This window comes from Gymnoscopelus microlampas, assembly GCF_963454915.1.
Source record: "Gymnoscopelus microlampas genome assembly, chromosome: 24".
NCBI lineage: Eukaryota > Metazoa > Chordata > Actinopteri > Myctophiformes > Myctophidae > Gymnoscopelus > Gymnoscopelus microlampas.
This window is the reverse complement of record NC_139961.1, coordinates 22,186,751-22,205,713: the sequence shown is the minus strand read 5'-3', so window position 1 is coordinate 22,205,713 and position 18,963 is coordinate 22,186,751. Positions and strand designations below refer to the sequence as shown.

Below are 18,963 nucleotides of genomic sequence, written 5' to 3'. Positions count from 1 at the left end.
AGTTTTCCAAATTACCACTTTCACTGACATAGGTCTTAATTTCTCCCAATTTAGTCATTATATTCCCCCCCAATCGGCCTGGGGGGAAGCCTAAACGAGTCACATAACAAGAAATACAGATTGTGTGTGTGCGCGTGTGTGTATGTGTGTTACTTACGTCTGACTTGCTTCAATGTTGGCTTCAGCAGATCCAACCAAACCTACAGCAAACAAAAAACAATTCAATACAAGTTCAAACATAGACATTGCAATGCATGTGTGCATGTGCATGTGCATGTGCGTGTGTCTCACCGTCATCTTGCGGTGGTCCTGGTACTCCAGACCAAAGTAATCTCCCTCCAGCAGGTTGAGGTGGGCACACACCAGGTCAAACAGCACCTTGCCTTGGGAACGTTGCTGCAGAGAGGAGATGGTGAGAAGAGAGAACAGTTAAGATTCACACTACAACTCAAACACACACACACACACACACCCGACACCTCAGCACTGTGGTTATCGGTGAAAACAACTTGCCTTATTTCCAGGCAAGTTTAAACTTAAGCCATTTTGTTTGTTAAAATAAGTGTTAAATAGGTCTATATTTTGATAGTACTCATTGCTTAGGGTGTTTGTTCAGTAACAGGAGTCTCCATGTCTCTCCAGCTCTTTAGTAAACAGAAAATGCATTTTCAGGTCAGGATACCAATTTGATCCAATCAGTAGAAAGAACTCACACAAGATACAGGATAAACAAGTGAAATGAGCAGACAAAATGGAACTGGAACACTATCAAATTGAACCTTATAAATGGTTACTCTCTCCTGATTGGCTAAAATTTGGCAACCCACCTGAAATTATTTTCTGTTTATTAAAGAGCTGGAGAGACAGGGACAGAGACAGGGAGACCTCTGTCACTGAACAAACACTGTATAGCAATGATAACTATAACAATATAGCGCTTTAACATTTTAACAAAACTCTTAAAAAATATCACTTACCCTACCTTTAAAGTTTAACTTTAAGTCTACAGTCACAAGCAGATAATGTGATATACTGCGACCACCTGTCAGTTTGCACTTAACATTTTGCACAGACAGAGATGCTTAATCACAGCTTAACAGACTTTAATTTGAGAGCTAAGACAAGGTGTGTGTCTTGTTAACACATCAGAATAGGGATAGCAGGACCACCATCAACCAGTGCAAGAATTCAAACTGGAACAGAGAAACCCAAACCCAACACTCCAGCCTGCACAGACAAGTGGATTTGAATTCGAATACCAGGCACCAGCCGCTCTGTACTTGCAACCTGTACCGATACTAGTATTGTGTTCAGGATTATACAGGAAATACTATGCACCAGTCACTTTGCACTAGTGGAAATATTGACATTTTACAGTCATTTCCCTCCCAACTTTGTTGTGTATTATTGTACTCTGTACTGTTGTGTTGTCGTACTATTGAATTTATATTAATGAATCTACAGTGCTTGCGGACTTGCAGATAAATGAATACAAAATAAAATCATTTTGCTGCACCTTATCACAAATGCTTGCTGCATTTGTGATAAGGTGAATCAAATTGAACAAAGCCAAAATGAGTCTCTAATCATTTTATCTCAGGCAATTCAATCCTAAATGATGGCCTATCTCAGTCTGAAGAGCTTTTCTTTTTAAGTGTTACATCGTATTATTTGATAACCACGTCTCAGACGGCGCTTGTAAAGTTAATGAAAAGCCTTCTTTTCCATCATCACCCCTAGACACACACACACACACACACACACACACACAAACACACACACGTAAAGATGATAGGCCTATCTAGGGCGGTATGTCTGTAGCAGTACTGTAAACATTCACATAACTTCATGCTTCACTTGCTTTGGGGGGGAAACCCTGTCTGAAGAACAAGACATGAGGTGTGTGTGTGTGTGTGTGTGTGTGTGTGTGTGTGTGTGTGTGTGTGTGTGAGTAGAAATTCACAAACACAGAGACTACTGAACTTCGGTTAGAATTGTTCTTGGTACTGTAAGTAAGCTTCTTCACAAATTGTATTTAAACTAGTTTCTCAAAATAAAAATTGGTTTCATTGACTACAAATGTTTTTTTTCACAACACACCATTCAGACACAAAGTAAGCTGCATAGTAAAACCAGTCTTACAGTAGGTGAGAGGGTGAGAGACAGGGAGATAAAACAGAGTGAGAGGGTGAGAGAGTGGGATACAAAACAGAGTGAGAGGGGGAGAGAGAGGGAGACAAAACAGAGTGAGAGGGTGAGAGACAGGGAGATAAAACAGAGTGAGAGGGTGAGAGAGTGGGATACAAAACAGAGTGAGAGGGGGAGAGAGAGGGAGACAAAACAGAGTGAGAGGGTGAGAGAGCGGGAGACAAAACAGAGTGAGAGAGAGACAAAACAGAGTAAGAGAGACAAAACCGAGTGAGAGGGAGACAAAACGGAGTGAGAGAAAGGGAGAGAACAGAGTTAGAGGTTGAGAGACAAGCAGACGAAACAGTGAGAGAAGATGTGAAGAAACAAAAACAATGGTTGGGTAACAGAGCGCAGAAGACCAAGACCTCTGCCAGATCTGTCACCATCTGGCTACACTGTGTGTGTGTGTGTGTGTGTGTGTGTGTGTGTGTGTGTCCGCTTGACCTCACAGACGGACTGATCAAGCAAACGGGAGCAGATGGTAACACACACACACACACGTGCGCGCACACGCACACACGCAGCAGGTAGTAACTAAGCCAAGTATGGCCACTCGCCAAGACACCACATGTTAATGTTAATCACATGCAAAGGTATAACATGTGGTATCTTTGTATTGTAATGTTACATTACTTTAAACAGCTATTGTTTTTGTTTTCATTTTATTCACCAGCCAAATTCATTTGTTTTTGTCTGATTTATTCTGCACGCAGGTTTCTCTAGTGGATGTGCCAGCTTTATTTCTTTTTTTTAAGAACCCACAGTCCTTTTCTAGAGAACTCAGTAGAGCGAGGGAAGAAGGAGAAAAGGCCAGATAAACAGACACACTCCACCTCACTATAAACCCCCCCCCCCCCCCCCGTCCTCTCTCTCTCCTCTCCTTTGTTCCTAGGAGCTTTTGTCTCATAATGGAAACTCCTGAGTCTAACATTGGACATAAAACATGGCTGTTATTGTCCTCTATTGTGTGCAGATCAAAACCATGTTGATTTTGGACCAGCTACAAGGAGGATATCACGGGATGAGACAAAGGCATGCATGAACACATCCTCTTATTACGGAGGATGTGCAGAAGAAACTGTATCACACATTTAAGAACGCACTCCTAACACACTCACTCCTGTACATGAGCATTCAGCAAAAATAGGGAAACATTCAGGGAAAAAAGGAGGGGACCAAGTATAGAGCCCTGGGGGACCACGGTCATGAAGTACTGTATATAAGGTTTAAGTGTTGGAGAAACTCACTCTTATAAAATGTACTCTTAAAGAGCTTACTCTTAAAGAACTCACTTAATTGGAACTGGAATTTGAAAGAAAGAGAAAGATTGATCACCTGTTCTGACTGACCGACGGGTTTGAAATTGAATTCATTTCTTACTAAAGGTCATCTCATATTTTCTGTCGCTGGTGTGAGTTGCACCACAGTGAGCCGTTACTGTGCTCTTGTAACTACAGTACTGGCTATTGTATCAGCATGATTCATGTCCTGTCATGCTGAGCTCGGCCGTCGTGACTTTTAACACAAATTGCAAATAAACTCGGGCACTTCAGCTGTTTACGGAGGATGAGCAGGTGATGGAGAGAGCGGATGAAAGGGTGACAAGTGGTGGAGCGAGAGAGCGAGAGAGCGAGAGCGAGAGAGAGAGAGAGAGAGAGAGCAGAGAGGCCTGGACTCCCCGGAGTGACGAAAGGAGGCTGGAGGGGAGAATGGAGTAAAACAGGAAGGATCAACAGAAGAGTTGAAAAGACAAAAAGACATGGATGCTTCATTTTAGGCTTTCAGTCAACTCCATTCACGTTTAATGCAGGAGAGGAGCAGGGATATGGGGAAACACATCTTCCTTTAATCAGCGTAGCACCACCACCTCTTCAACAGCAACAACTACATCTGGATTAGGTGGCGTTTAGAGGGAAGAACAGCCTTCCTCTTAAAGTAATACAAGACACCGGCATTCAGAGCGGAATGTCACAGCTATTGAAAAAAACAAAACATCAACATCTAATATCAGCTGGAACAACACAGCCTCGCCAGTATACACAGTAGGCTGCCATAGAAGCTTGTAACCACATTTTCCTATCCACAAAAACTAAACTATTGTGTATAGACTGTAGACTGTGAACTGAACGGCTTGTGTGAGAAGGGTTATTCATGCGGGACCATGCGATTTCAGCCGTCTTTTACATGTCCGATTGTATGAAGGGACCAAAGCATTTACAAAATCAACTATCACAGTCTTTTTTCACCAAAAACCGCTATTCACAGCAGCCATATTATGAAGGCATTCACAGGTGTTACCAATGATACTAATGAAGGCTCTGTTCCATTCTGGTCAAACAGAGTCAGGGTGCTGATATTGTGCATGTTGGCCCACTGGAAACACTCTGTTACACCAGTGGGTCTACAGTTGGGGTCCAGGGACCCTCATGGGCTTCCAGATGGCCCCTTACAGGTGTGTAACTGAGAGTGTACAAATGGAACCAAATGGACCCGTAAGGGTCCATTTGGTTCCATTTGTACACTCTCAGAGTTATGAGGCTCGTGGAAACCACTGTTCTAGACTAAATGGAACAGAGCCTTCATTAGTATCATAACACCTGTGAAGGAAGTGATAATATGGCTGCTGTGAATAGAGCCTATTGAGAACATGCCCCAGCATCTGTGACCAACCACCAAGATGCTGATGAGAGTGTGGAATCATCACCATATCATCCCATCCTAGTCGCTAGAGGAAAGGCCATGGGTCCCCCCTCCCCCCCAATAAAAATAGTAGTGCTCGCAACTTCTGGGGAGAATGAAGATGCACAGCACGCAACTTCCATGGAAATGCAGATGGTATTTTTTTTTTTAAACGTTTTTTTGGGATCAAAGTGTTGGACAGAGGGACAAAGTCCTGCTGTTAGCAGACCTTTCATTTCAAGGACCCCCAGTTTACTATGCATTAGGCCACGGGCTGTACTCTGAGACTATACAAATGGAACCAATCATTTAGTTAGGGACCCCCTCGAGTTACCCTGGGTGTCCCCGGACCCCACTTTGAGAAACCCTGGTCTACAGAATGGATACAGCTGAATAAACTCCAGCATTAATAACCCCTGTCTTGAGGCATCCTAGTGACTCAACCATTTAGTCTGCATACCTCATCACAGGCACAGACTGAATCTTTTATCCTGGGTTCAAATCCAGTTCATGATCTGTGTCACATATAATCCCTTCTCTTTCCTATGTCTTAGTCTCCACTGTAGGCTACTGAATAATAAAACACAAAGGATCATTTAGACCACTGTCCCAGAACCCTCTTAAATTACCCTTCTAGCACTTAGCAAGTAGCAAAAATAAAGACCAAACTAAATGGGCAGTTTAAGAACTGCCCATTTGATTTCACTCTGGGTATTTAAAAGGATGGTAATGGAGATGCTTTATACATTTTATTTGTGTGGTTTTATTGTATTTATTTGGTCATATATTGTTATGTTTTTTAACCCTCAGGGACTCCCACTTGAGTGGTGTTTGGTAGTCAGTATGTCTGTGTTGAGTTTTGTCTTGTTTTGTCAATTATAAGCATGGAACTTGTGCAACATTCCTGCCTCTTTGCCAGTGCATACTTGCAAAAGAGACTTTCTCTCAAGGTATTTTTACTGGTTAAATAAGGTTATATGAAGACATAAAGAAGCCCATTCTAAGCCCCAAACCATGGAGCTTCGTGGGCTTACAGTATGTGGAACAAATGCTAAGTTGAGCGTAGCTAACTGCAAGGCTAATAGCGTGGTCTGACCCGTTCTCATGACCCCACGACGCCCCTCCGTTCTGACCTTGGCAACAGTCTCACCACAGGAAACGGTGGCCTTGTTGAGGTCACACACAGTACGACAGGAGGGTACCAAGGGGTCCCCAGCAAAATGTGCATTTTGAAAAAAACTATTTGAAAATAGCCGATCTACAAGCCCACGCGATGCAACTCATTGTGGGCTTGTAGATCTCCTATTTTCAAAATATTCTTGAGTAAATGTGAAAAAATGATTTTTTTTAAAAACAGGAATCTTGTATGAGGGGGACTGTGTGGGTCCTTGGCACAAAATTTGTTCAGATGGGGGTCCGCGGCCAAATATATTTGAGAACCACTGACATAGAGAATTTTCTTTTCGTTTAACGACCTCATAAACGACATCATAAATAGAATAGCTGGTTCAGGGAATGAGGACAGAGAACTAAACCACAGCTTATCACACCTTCCACATCCGTGTCATCACTAGAGCCCATGAGATTGGTGTGTGTGCACGACTGCACGCCAGCGTGAGTGTGCATGCCTGAGGTCCTTTCACTTCAAATCACTATCACTTTATTCATCAACTTCCATTAATGGGCCTTGCCCTTGCTCCCCCCATCCCCACCCACACACACAAATTGGTTGCCCGCTGCCTTAATGCCACTTGTACTGTACATATGCACATGCAAATCTCTGCATATGAGTTTATCTGTCCGTTGTGCATCTCCGGAAACCTACAATCCATCATTTAAAACTCAGTGTGTGTGTCGCAGAGGGCCTGAGGGAGTGTGGTGCCCGGTGGGAAGTCGGTCGGATCAGTGCGGTTCTCCAAAAATATTTATAAATCCCCAAATCCCCATATATGGAGATCCCTGAAGTCATCAATATGATGTTATAGTACTGACGTCATAGACTGGCCTCCAAGTACTATGATAACGGGTACAGCACTAAGTACTCGGACAACGGGTACAAGGGTTATTGCACAACCCAAGGGGCATGCGTTCTGACGGGCATCAACCTATATAATTAAGCGAAGAAATGAATTATGTGGATCTCGGGATCCACATAGAAATGGCCTGTAACCAATGTGGATCTCTGTGATGTCAGTCGTCTACGAGACGTATGACTCCAAATTTGGCCAACATTTCAGATCAAAGTCCTATTGACTTCGATTATAAAATTAAACATTATGTTTAAAAGATGACTAAAGTTACTTCTGTGGCCTACTACTTGCAGTGTTCATACAAAGTCTGGTGCTGATCGGCCAGCAAGATAAGTTCTGGAGAGAGAGAGACACACACACACACCCAGGCCCTCTCGTGCTCTGCAGACTCACGCTTTTTTCCCCCTTTAAAAGAAAAGAATTGCAGATATAAAACTAGCTCACAACAATGTCACAGTGCAACACGTTGTGAGCTTGTAGATTGGCCAACTTCAAAACAATTTAGAACATTTTTGTAGTTAAGTGGTTAACTGGTTAAGTAGTTGATAGTGTTATGTGCAGCAGTTCTTGCTTCACTTCGACAGGACAGTAGAGAGACATGAAATTGAGGACAAAAAAGGACTTGCAACATAAGTCTACAGCCGGTGGAGACAATGCAATGATGCAGTCTTCTTTGCGCTATCCGCAGGTCACCTATCAGCGTTTCCCAACCAGATCGTTCTACCTCCACACATACCAGTGAGCCCCTGCGGTTAAAGGCAGTGTCCACTTTCACCCAACCCTTCCTCTCAGGTCCTACTCCATCACCCACTCCACCCCTTTAAAGGGAATTAAATGCCTGCCTAGCGGTGAGCTCCCCCGACTGTCAGTCAGCCAGTCAGCTGGGCTGGGCCGGAGTCTAAATATCTAGTCTCACATTCCAACAAAAGCCTAACCTCCAGGCTATGGGAGTCACGAAGGAGATCACAATAACATCCAGCACACACACATGAGGGAAGGAATGGAGAACAGGAATCCACAGAAGCAATGAAAGACAGATAGACATGGGCAGAGCTGATATTCTAGATGGGAATGTGACCTGCTGGAGGCGTATTTTGATAAAACGGAATTGGTTACTCATCATTGGATCAACATGGCACACCGTAATCCCATTTATTCATTTAAAATTCTTCTCTGACACAAACATTTGGAAAATATGTGACCCAAACTGTTAGAACTATTTTAATCTGAGACAGAATGCAGGCCAACAGCCCATGCTATACTAATGTATCTCTTCTCTGACCACCGAAGCAAGTAATGAAGTTCCGAGTGATACCGATTGATTGTCATGTTGGACAAAACTAGTGAAAATGCCCATAAAAACAAGAGGTTTTCTCTCTCATGAACATGAATATTGCCAAAGAATCTAAATACAATGGTAAACCAAATCAAAGTTGAAGAAAAAACAAGCAAGCAAAAGTTTGCATGAGTGTGCGTAGAAACTGTGTTGGCTGGCTTAAGAGGTTAAGGATGTGGTTTAATGTGTGTTCAGAGTGGTAAATATGTATGTTTGTGTAGAAAAATGGCTTGCTTCAAACCTTAACATTTAGATAATGAAACTAATAAACAAATTACTAGCAGCATATGAGTGTCAGAAATCTTTGACTGTCATAAAAATGTTTCTCTGTGTTGAGATAGCGATGTGTGTGTGCGCGTGTGTGGTCACTTTCTCTCTAGATTATCTTTAGGCCTCTTCTTTTGGTCCCTCTCCCCCCTCTCTCTCTCTAGTCTTTGACTGATCACATCCGTCAAGGTGAGTGTCGAATGAAAACACATAGATTATAGTCGCCTGTATCCCTCCCACCCCACCTCCCTAGGGTTAAAGGTCAATGAAAACAAACTGCAGGCCCTGGCCTGTGGGTCTCTCCCACACACAAACACACATTCTTGTACTGGCATACTTGGGAGGACTTTTAACTGATTTCCATTAAGGTGTACAAACACACGCACCCCAGACTCTAATCTTCCAGACCCCAAGTGTCTGTTTCACCCATCACACCTTTGGTCTGGGCTGGGTCAGGAAAACAGAATGTGTGTGTGTGTGTGTGTGCGTGTGTGCGACCCATGCGTGCGTGCAACCAGACAGAGTCCAGATGGACCAGACTGCTGATAGAAACCCAGCATGGTGGAAAAGGAGTGAGACAAAGAATGGCTCGAAAGAGAGAACATGAAAGCATCAAGCTGACATTCATTCCACTGTGAATGGCTTTCATCGTGTCTCCGTCTCACGACAACAACACAACAACTGCGAGCCTTGGTATCAATTACCGGCCCAAGAGGTTAATATCATCCCTCCATGCATGCACGCCATGCACGCCTCTCTATTGCTATTGTGCTTACATGAACTGCATATTGAGCATTATTATTATTATCATCATTAATTAAATTGAAGTGTAAAGAGCAAGAGAAATGCTGAGAGAGAGAGAGAAAGGCTAAGACAGGGAGACAGACAAGAGAAAGAGAGAGATAGACAGAGAGAGATACACCCTGTGAGAGATAAGAGCGTGGGAACAAACGGAACCAAGACTCAACCCTCTGAATCTCAATGTGTGTGTGTGTGTGTGTGTGTGTGTGTGTGTGTGTGTGTGTGTGTGTGTGTGTGTGTGTGTGTGTGTGTGTGTGTGTGTGTGTGTGTGTGTGTGTGTGTGTGTGTGTGTGTGTGTGTGTGTGTGTGTGCGCGTGCGTGCGTGCGTGAGACACACTGTGTGCACGCGAGCGTGCATGTGTGTTTATTGATAGTTCATTTTCTGTAAAGCATACTGAGATTCTCTGCGTATGAAACTAGCTAATATATAAACAAATGTGTACACTGGTAGAGTGTACAATACTGTTCTTGGACATAAATGAGTAAACTTTTTTTTTTACTTGTATTCATCCAAGAATAGTGGCTGGGTTGATACACTTTAACATCAACACCCTGCTTCAAACAACAGTTAACACTTATTCATACCAGGAAATAGTACAACCACAGTCTTCTACTGTTAGCCACTGGAAGCTGCCCAGTACAACACGTCTTCCACAGTTAGCCACTGGGAGCTGCCCAGTACAGCCATAGTAGCAAACTAGCAACAATTCCAAGACTCCACAAATGCAGAGAAACACCACAACAACAGGACAAGAGAAAGTGTGGAAGTTCATCAGAAAAAAAGCACTAGCAGTTTAGCATGCACATGCTCAACATGTGTCCCTCTGCTCCTATTCCCAGAACAGTCCATGTGCCAGGCAGACAGGAGACACACACACACACACACACAGAGGAAAATGTGATTCAAGAGAGTGTCGACATGAGATCTGGGAAGTTGCGAGAAGTACTTTTTAATACATTTCAGATCCAGCAGACACGAGTGGGTGGAGTGTGTCCCAACAAGGAATGATGGAGAGAGACAAATAAATGACAGTAGTAGGCTTCACTCCTCCCTGAACGTCAACCAATCATGTTGTCTGGTTGGGATTAGGTTAAACGGCTTAACCTCCAGACAAGACAGCAAAGACCGTTTACACACGTGCGTGTGGCCACACACACACACACACACACACACACACACACACACACACACACACACACACACACACACACACACACACACACACACACACACACACACACACACACACACACACACACACACACACACACACACACACACACACACACACACACACACACACACACACACACACACACACACACACACACACACACACGTCCTTATCCATGTACATTGCATATTTAAATAAATATTCTCACACACACAGAACTCATAAACAATGACTTACACTCTCTCTCACCTACACAGACACATTCAATGTGTGTCTGAGGGTGTATTCATTTGAACAAAGATCGCAAAGCTCACTGCTTTGTTTCAGAACAGACTTTGGAGCTATATAAACCAACATGATAGATTTATCTTAACGAGTCGTGATATCTAAATTTGTACTGGTAAGGTGTCATCATCATCATTTCTGTATTTCACTATTGCCTCCACTTTAGCCTGTGATGTGATACAAACTAAAGACGTGACATGATATGAGTAAATGTTAACACATCGGGTGCCAGCATTTTTTCATAACAACTTACCGTGGGTGCCAGCATTCTCCCCATTGACTGCGCTTTGCTGTTTAAAGTTTCTGCGTGCGTTACAAGCAAATCCACGCAAAAAAAAGCATCGAGCTACAGGCTGGAACCATAACATTCCCCTCGCGGGTTACAACGGGGGGGGGGGGGGGATCGCGCATCGCGCATGACCGTTTTTCCCCACAGGAAACAGATTCGGAGATATAGGCGTTTCAAAGTAGGAAATAGACAGGAAACGGATGGGGGAAAAAAAAGTGTTTCCGGTGAGCGATCTGGCACTTCCTTCGCAGGATTACAATGGGTGCTCCCAGAGCTGCTCTAGCCCCGCCCGCGCAGAGAAAAACGAAAAAAACAAAAAGACTGAAATCACGGTTCAGACCGTGTTCGGCACCGAAGCTTCGGAACCGCCACTATGTAAACACACGGTTCAGACCGTGTTTGGCACCCGATGTGTTAAAATCAAAAAGTTGATTCTTTATTTTTCAAGTTTTTTTTTTTTTTTTAAGTTCCATATTCATCGAGGAGAGAAAAGTAAGTTACTCTTTGGTGGCTGTGGCAAAATGACTGTGTACACGGTCATAAAAAGTCCAAAAACGGGGCTTTTAAAAAGAAAGTTTGTCATTCACAGATGTTCACTGCGGGCAACAGAACTGGAGCCTCAGCTCAACCCTGACTCAACCTCACAGTAAACTATCACCCTGTAAATACATGTCTTCCATCCTTCAGCACGGCGCATGCATGTGCGCGCATGCACGTGCTTGTCTAAAACTAGGTTATTTATGTGCACAGAGTGGGGTGGAAACAAACCCAATATAATGGGATTAGGCCTGTCATAAAAATATGTGTAGTGAGGACTGGAATGATTGCACATGCACACATGCAGGCACGGATTGCATACTGTACCAATGTTCCTCTCATTTACCAGATGAGCCATGAGACATTCCTCAACTAATGTACATGTGCAAGGCTGGTAGTAGAGTAAACTCACACAACAGAATGATCTATCGACTTGTAGTACACATAGTTCATGCAAGGTTTTGTTCCAGTCGGTCATGTTATGTAAATGCCATTTTATCACACTGCCATGTCCCCTTTTTCCATTGGCCTAAAAGGAATGAATAATAGTCTCTCTGATTATTTAAGGGAAATACGAACGACTATCGAGGTGCATTTGGTTGGTACGATAAAGTGGTCTTTTAGTTTAATCAAGACACTAAACCGTTACTTTGGAATGAGTTTTCCTCTAGGCTCTGTCTGCGTCTCTGATGAGTGTTCAGGAGTGCAGAACAGGAGATTAATGTAATTGATAATATCAAGTTAATTCTATTTGCATGATGTGAATTTGATTTCATTGTGAATAAATGGACATCTGAGCATACAACATAGTTGCACCTAACACACATCAAGAGATGAAGATCTTTGCCACAATTGAAGTGCCCTTTCCACTTATTTTTCATGACAGTTCAGAAGTTGTATAAAAAGCTTTGAATGGATGCATGTCCTCTATACAGAGAGACGCTCCTAGTTCTTCCATTGCAGGGTTTCATCACACTTGCCATTCATTTGACATTGAAAAATCTCTCAACTGTAATACTACCAACTTTTAAGTGACACAAAATGGTTGACTCCCCAAGTCCCAACTTGAGTCGAGTGTGACAAAATCACTTGACGGGGAGTTGGGAGAAAAAAACAGAAGGAGAAAGAGGGGATGAGACAGAGCACAAGGGGGAGAGAGAGAGAGAGAGCGAGAGAATAAGAAACAGAGAAAGACAGAAGAGGCTAAACAGAGTGAAGGAGAGAGTCCGACAGACAGAGAGCAACAGAAACAAGGGGAATGGAGAGTGAGAGTCTAATATAATGTAGCCTACGCACGTAAAAGAGAGAGATTGAGAGAGTGCATAATGGAGGAGTAGGTTCCAAACAGAACTATTTTTCTCCTTGCTGTCAGTCGTTCGCTAGTTTATCACCGAGGCAAACACAGCCAGAGACCACTGAACACGATGGGGAGCCTCAACTCCACAGCAACAGTTTGGCCCACATCCAACACAGGGGAGAGAAGGGGAGAGGAGAGAGAAAGGGAGAAGAAGAAAGACATTTAAACTCCCTACACTCTAATAATATATCAGCCATTCCGCTGTCTCTAAATGCTACCTAATTCAGAGGATCAACTGTGATTCACCAATAAATCTCTCTCGCTTTCTATGGTACAGCCTCTCTGTTTTTCTGGGAATCATTCTTTCGTTGTTCCAGTTTTACCACTTCTAGCATCCCTACTTTGGGGCGAACATTCCGCGAAAAGCAGATCTACAAGCTCACAACGTGATGAAAAAAGAAGGGGGCCTAGTAGACCGCTGGGGGACTCCGTCACTTAAGTATATACGGTTGAAGTGTTTGATGCTAAAGCAGTCTTTGATCGTAGATGCTGCAACAAGTTGCAATGTACACAAATAAAAACATGAACAGTGGCATGCATTATCTCACACACACACACACACACACACACACACACACACACACACACACACACAATGATAGTGGTAGTTTATTGGGAGCTCAGATGGGAGTCTACAGTAAAGCGGTGCATTGGCCTGCAGTCAGCTTCTACAACCACAGGAATGATGCAGCGCATAGCAATACAGCCACCATTACACAACACCCTGGCCCTGTCTGTGTGCACTGCATCAGCGTGCGTGCATGCGTGCGTGCATGCGTGCTTGCGTGCTTGCGTGTGTGCGTCTCTGGAGTTTTATGCAGGTGTACGTGGCGTGCACAAATAACGTGTGTAAGGGTGCATCTGCATATTGTGTGTGTGTGTGAGAGAGAGAGAAAACACTGGAGCGGTGGTTGACGTTCCATGTGACAGCCATGTCTGAGCTGACCACAGAGGGACTGTGGTCATTGTAGGCCCAATTACCTCACATTCTGACCTAGAGACACACTGAATCACTTGTCATCTCAAGCCTCTCAACTAAAACTCCCAGGCAGTCGAAAACTGACCGACAACAGAACTTTGGAGATTTGAAACAATAAAACAAATATTGGTCAATTATATTTCATTGGGAAAAAAACAGAAAAACTAATAAATCTTGGTTAATCTCTCAGCACTAGGACAGTACTTCACAAATAGTTTGTTATTTTCATTTCTTTTCCACTGTTGTCAGAGGGAGATTATACTGTAATCGAATTTACTGTTCATTTTGATAAGTGTTGTTGTTCATTGGTTGTTAAGAGGTTGTGGCAAATAGAAAGGAATTTATCATGTCCTCAATGATGTTAAGTGATATTGTCACTCATGCGCAGGCACACACACACACACACACACACACACTAGACATGGATACATAGCATCCATACAGCTACTATTCCCATAATATACTGTAATGTGGCCCCAGTGAGGCTCATATAAACACCATTTATGCGTTTTAATGGGTTCTATAGTCCAGGGGATAGGAGGGTCTCTCTCACTCTCGCTCTCTTTCTCACACACACACACACACACACACACACACACACACACAAGGTCTCTGTGGACAGTGATGAATGTGAGCTGCCAAAGCTACCGTGTCTGAGAGAAGAGAAGAGAAGATCTATGCCAAGCCAGGCCATAAAGCAACAGAGATCACAAGGCTCTCTCAACCTCAGTCACTAGTCTGAAATAGTCTTTACTGACTCCAGTTCAGTCAGAAGTTCCAAAATACTGAATATAAACAGACAGAAACCCTGCCTACTAACAGTACATAACACACAACAGTAACTGATCATCCCTCAAACTTAAAACACTCCCAGTCTTTCCCTCTCTGACTTCAGTCCCCGAATGCAGTCTGAAATTACTGCACCACAGTACAATCACTGTAACAACAAGAACTTCACCAGAAGAATATCCCAAATGCACTTGCAGCATGTCAGCTGGCTTCAGAGAGAAATAACAGGAATAATTTATTGCCCAACCCGGAACTTTAGAAATCTCCACCTTCAAAATGAGAGCATGTGCCAGATCAAATGTCAAGGTGTTAAATATCTGCTTGTGGCTTGATATTGTTGTCTCTGCCAGGCCGAAGGAAGATTTTTACAAAAGAAATATTGATATTAGTCCTACAGAATTTGTCCAAACATCAAGTAAATCGGTACACAGTATCTCTATAGTCATTAAACCAAACGGGTAATTCAGATTTTTCATATTCCATCCTGATTGGCTAAGCTTGGCTTCCAAAGTTTGCAGGAGTGGTCCGTTTTGAACAAAATGCCTCAAATCATGAACACAGTGTGCGATTGCCGTGAAACTTTGCACACACATTCCCACTACGCCGAGGAAGAAATGTCACCCTACATTTTTCTAATCGGCCTTATGGTGGCTCTATAACAGGCCACGTTTTTACCTATAACTGGACCGATCAGCGTGAAACTTTGCGCACACACTCCCTAGAGGCCAAGGAAAAACCTTTTTTCATATCACCCTTTTATAGCTCCACCAGGAGGCCGATTTTTGCTAAAACAAAATCGTAATATTACTCCTACAAGTTTTGTCCAAACATCACTCAAATCGGTACACATTATCTCTATAGTCATGTGATCAAGACGGATCTGTCCGATTTTTCTTTTAAACATTGCTGGCCCACAATAACCTACCTGACCTGGCAGAGACCTGTGCTCCGAGGAGCACCTTTTCTAGTTGTACCTGATTTTTAACCGACCTGCAAAACCATTCCAAGCTGGGAAAAAAATATGCTAAATAACCAAAACGACCCGTATGGGTCTGTTTGTTTCTATGCTCTCTCGGAGTTAAATTAACGCTGAGGATTTTAGTGTATAGATTGGAGTCTCAGAGTCAGAGATAAAATGTATATCAAATGGGGACGTGGAAAATGCATGTCAAACTTGAAATTATAATCTATTCAGTGGCATAGGGAACGCACGAACACACACACACACTCAGGGCTGTTTTATGGGCTTTGTCTTAGGTTTTCTTCTGTCTGGGGGGGGGTGTCATGCCAGGTTGTTCATTCTTTCCACTCATTACGTGCACCAGTGGAGCCGGAGCAGAGTCGGTCATCTAACAGTGACTGTTGTTGTACAACAACTCTGACAAATGTCCCAGTCTCAACTGAAGTTTCTTTAACGTTCTTACATTCAGCTCTCATTGTTGCTCATCTCCTCTCACTAGCAGAAGCGGGAACTTCATATTACATCTGCAAATAACAGTGCAATAAGTGTGATATTTTTTCAATTCACGATTCAAATATTTTGAATATTTGTGTCAAATGATCATACAGTACATGTATATGAAGTGAAATGGTGGTGTGACAGACTCAGTAATGTAATAAAGTGTAAAACAAGATGTAATAAGCCTAATACAGTAAGTGGGCAAAAAACAGCTTCAATATACCACAATACAAACTTTGCTTTTGTTCAGCTTTGAACAAAATCATTGAACAAAATCTGGCATCTCATTTCTACACCATCAGGAGTTCATTTGGAGTTGCATTGCATCCCAAGTAGACTTGTTGTTCTGTTACTTAATTAATAAATATTTCACTGCTGCTCTTTTAGGCTACACTCCAGCGCAATTCCAGTTTCCCTAAATGTCGAGTCCATGGGCTGGATGTTTATTCTTGTAAATTCTGCAAAACATGAAGCCCTAGTGTATACCAGTGCTAGTAAAAATATACTAGCAATACACCATCCTGTATGATAGCCAATCATATTATTATTGGCTGCCGATAGGTAATGTCACCCGACAGCTGGGCAAATGAGGAAAACGACAGATTGTGGTTAATTGCGTCTTGCGTCACTGCGGTTGTAGGAAAAACAATCAGACTCCCGCCGACCGGCACGCTGGTACCATGAATGCGTCCGGCGCAATAATTCATGGGAATACCCATAATGCGCACGGACGGACCCACAATGCAGAGAGCTCCGTTGCGGTGTGCCGAGTGTGCGATTATGACCATCCATGCCCTTCATTCATTTTCATGTCTGCTCTTTACACATGTATCACGTCGCCCCCAAAGAGCATAACAACACAAAGGCTCATCCATCCAAATGTCAACTCTTCCCCAGCCTGAGGAGTTAGCATGTGGGGGCGTCGTTTATCAAAGGCTTTCTGTCCACTGGGGACCACTGAACCACAAACTGCGGAGGAACTGGCTGGGATTTCTGTCAAACTCAATGTTAAATCCCGCGCAGTGATCTTATCACTATATCATGTAAACAGCTCCAGCCCCCCCCCCACCCCACACACACACAGTTCTATAAGCACCTCCACCCTGCCTGCTGTCATCCAGTGTTCTCTACGGCTTTCCACGTCCAGCCACAAACATCGCAGTCAATCTAGAGGAAAGAAATATACGTCGTGGGATGGTCTGTGAAGGGGATTAGGGTCAAACAAGCTCACTAAGACGGAGATATACGTGTTAAGTATGTGCTCAGCCGACGTGATTTATCGGTCACGGGAGAGTTGTGGAAGGACGCTAAGAGAAATCCTCTGCTTTCCAGGGAATCGCAAGGAGCTCAGCGTTAGCCCTATTCATATGGAATTCATGTCAACATCTGGGCATCATGTAATTGATTAATCAAGCATTTCAACTAACCCTTCCCTAATCTGAGACGAACATTTGGTAACAAACAGCCGATTTACAAGCTCTCTCTAGAGATTTGGTGTAGAGGGAAAAAAGTAGCGAACCTAGTATAGAGCCCTGGGGGACTCCAGTCAATAGGCAACCTCAGCATTTTGTGAAATGCATTTGCAAAGAATAAAGTGATGTTTTTAGCATCTATGTCGGTCTGTCAGTGAGTCAGTTTGTCCGTCCGTCCATCCGTCTAACACTTAGATAATTTAGATAAATCATCAAGTGTCACAACATGCACGAACCGCACCTGAAGTCATGGCATGCACAAAGTCATGGCATGCACGAAACGCACATGGCATGGACAAACCGCACCTGCTGGAAACTGCCTGTCAAGCACAAAAGAGGAAGTGGCATTGGACAACGCATCCATTGTCTGATAGGAGTCGGTTTCATGTTGATGTGGATCTGTAGAGCAGGGAGGGGCTTCTCTGTAAGGTGTGACCTCAAACCATTGGATTAGGAGCTTATAACTGGTTAATACTGGTTGAAAAGCTACAACTTGCAAAAGATTAGGCTAATGTTTTAGTTCTATCAGGAGTGAATTTAAAATGATGTGGACTTTTAATTGGCAGATTTCAAGACATTTTGGTGCAGATATACTTGGTGATGTAGGTGTTTTTGTGATGTCTATGTTGATAGGTTCAAGTCACAGGCTGTGCGTGCGCGTACGTGTGCGTGCGTAGGGTGACAAGTATCTGCCATCACACCTGTCTCTGTAGCGCTGTCTCTAACATCCAAGTCACAACATCAACTATACAGTGTGTGTGTGTGTGTGTGTGTCCTGTGTCTGCTGATTAACTCTAGAGATGACCTCCATAGATAAGCCGGTCTGGATGTGTGTGTATGATAGGGAGGAAGTGTGAAAAGGAGAGAGGGGGGATAGGAGACGCATTTTAACCCATTAAGACCTGAGGCGATACTTAAACATTTTTCTAAATCCTAACAGTTTTTTCAAGATTTTTCAAAAATACTAATAGCTGATCTACAAGCTCATAGCGCAGCACTCGGTGCCGCGCTATGAGCATGTATATCTGCTATTTTTGAATAGCCAAAGAAATCTAAAGTGACACAGATGCATTCAAGGTCTAAATGAGGTTTTCTCTCTCTCTCTCCCTCAGTTGTCTAACTGTCCACACAGTCACAGCACGACGGCACTGACTAGTACCGCATAAAACATTGGTCAAATGTCAAGTTGTCCACCCACAGACCCAATGACTAGTGCCACATACGCCTTGGTATTTTTACCACGGCCAATTACTGCAAGCCCCACTGGCACGTCTGTTAGACAGTCACACACTGTCTGCTCTCTCAAATTTCATGAATA

General features: G+C 43.3%; 1 protein-coding gene across 2 annotated transcripts in view; it reads right to left on the bottom strand.

The window, feature by feature from the left end:
* Positions 1-18,963, bottom strand: part of LOC311040368 (FERM, ARHGEF and pleckstrin domain-containing protein 1-like) — a 72,285-nt gene that overhangs the window by 41,828 nt on the left and 11,494 nt on the right. For both annotated transcript variants that reach the window (XM_084050613.1, XM_084050614.1), the window contains exons 3-4: positions 292-396; positions 158-200 (exon numbers count right to left, since the gene is read on the bottom strand). In XM_084050613.1, the coding sequence (XP_083906739.1) occupies positions 158-200; positions 292-396 (148 nt within the window). The remainder of the gene's footprint in view (positions 1-157; positions 201-291; positions 397-18,963) is intronic.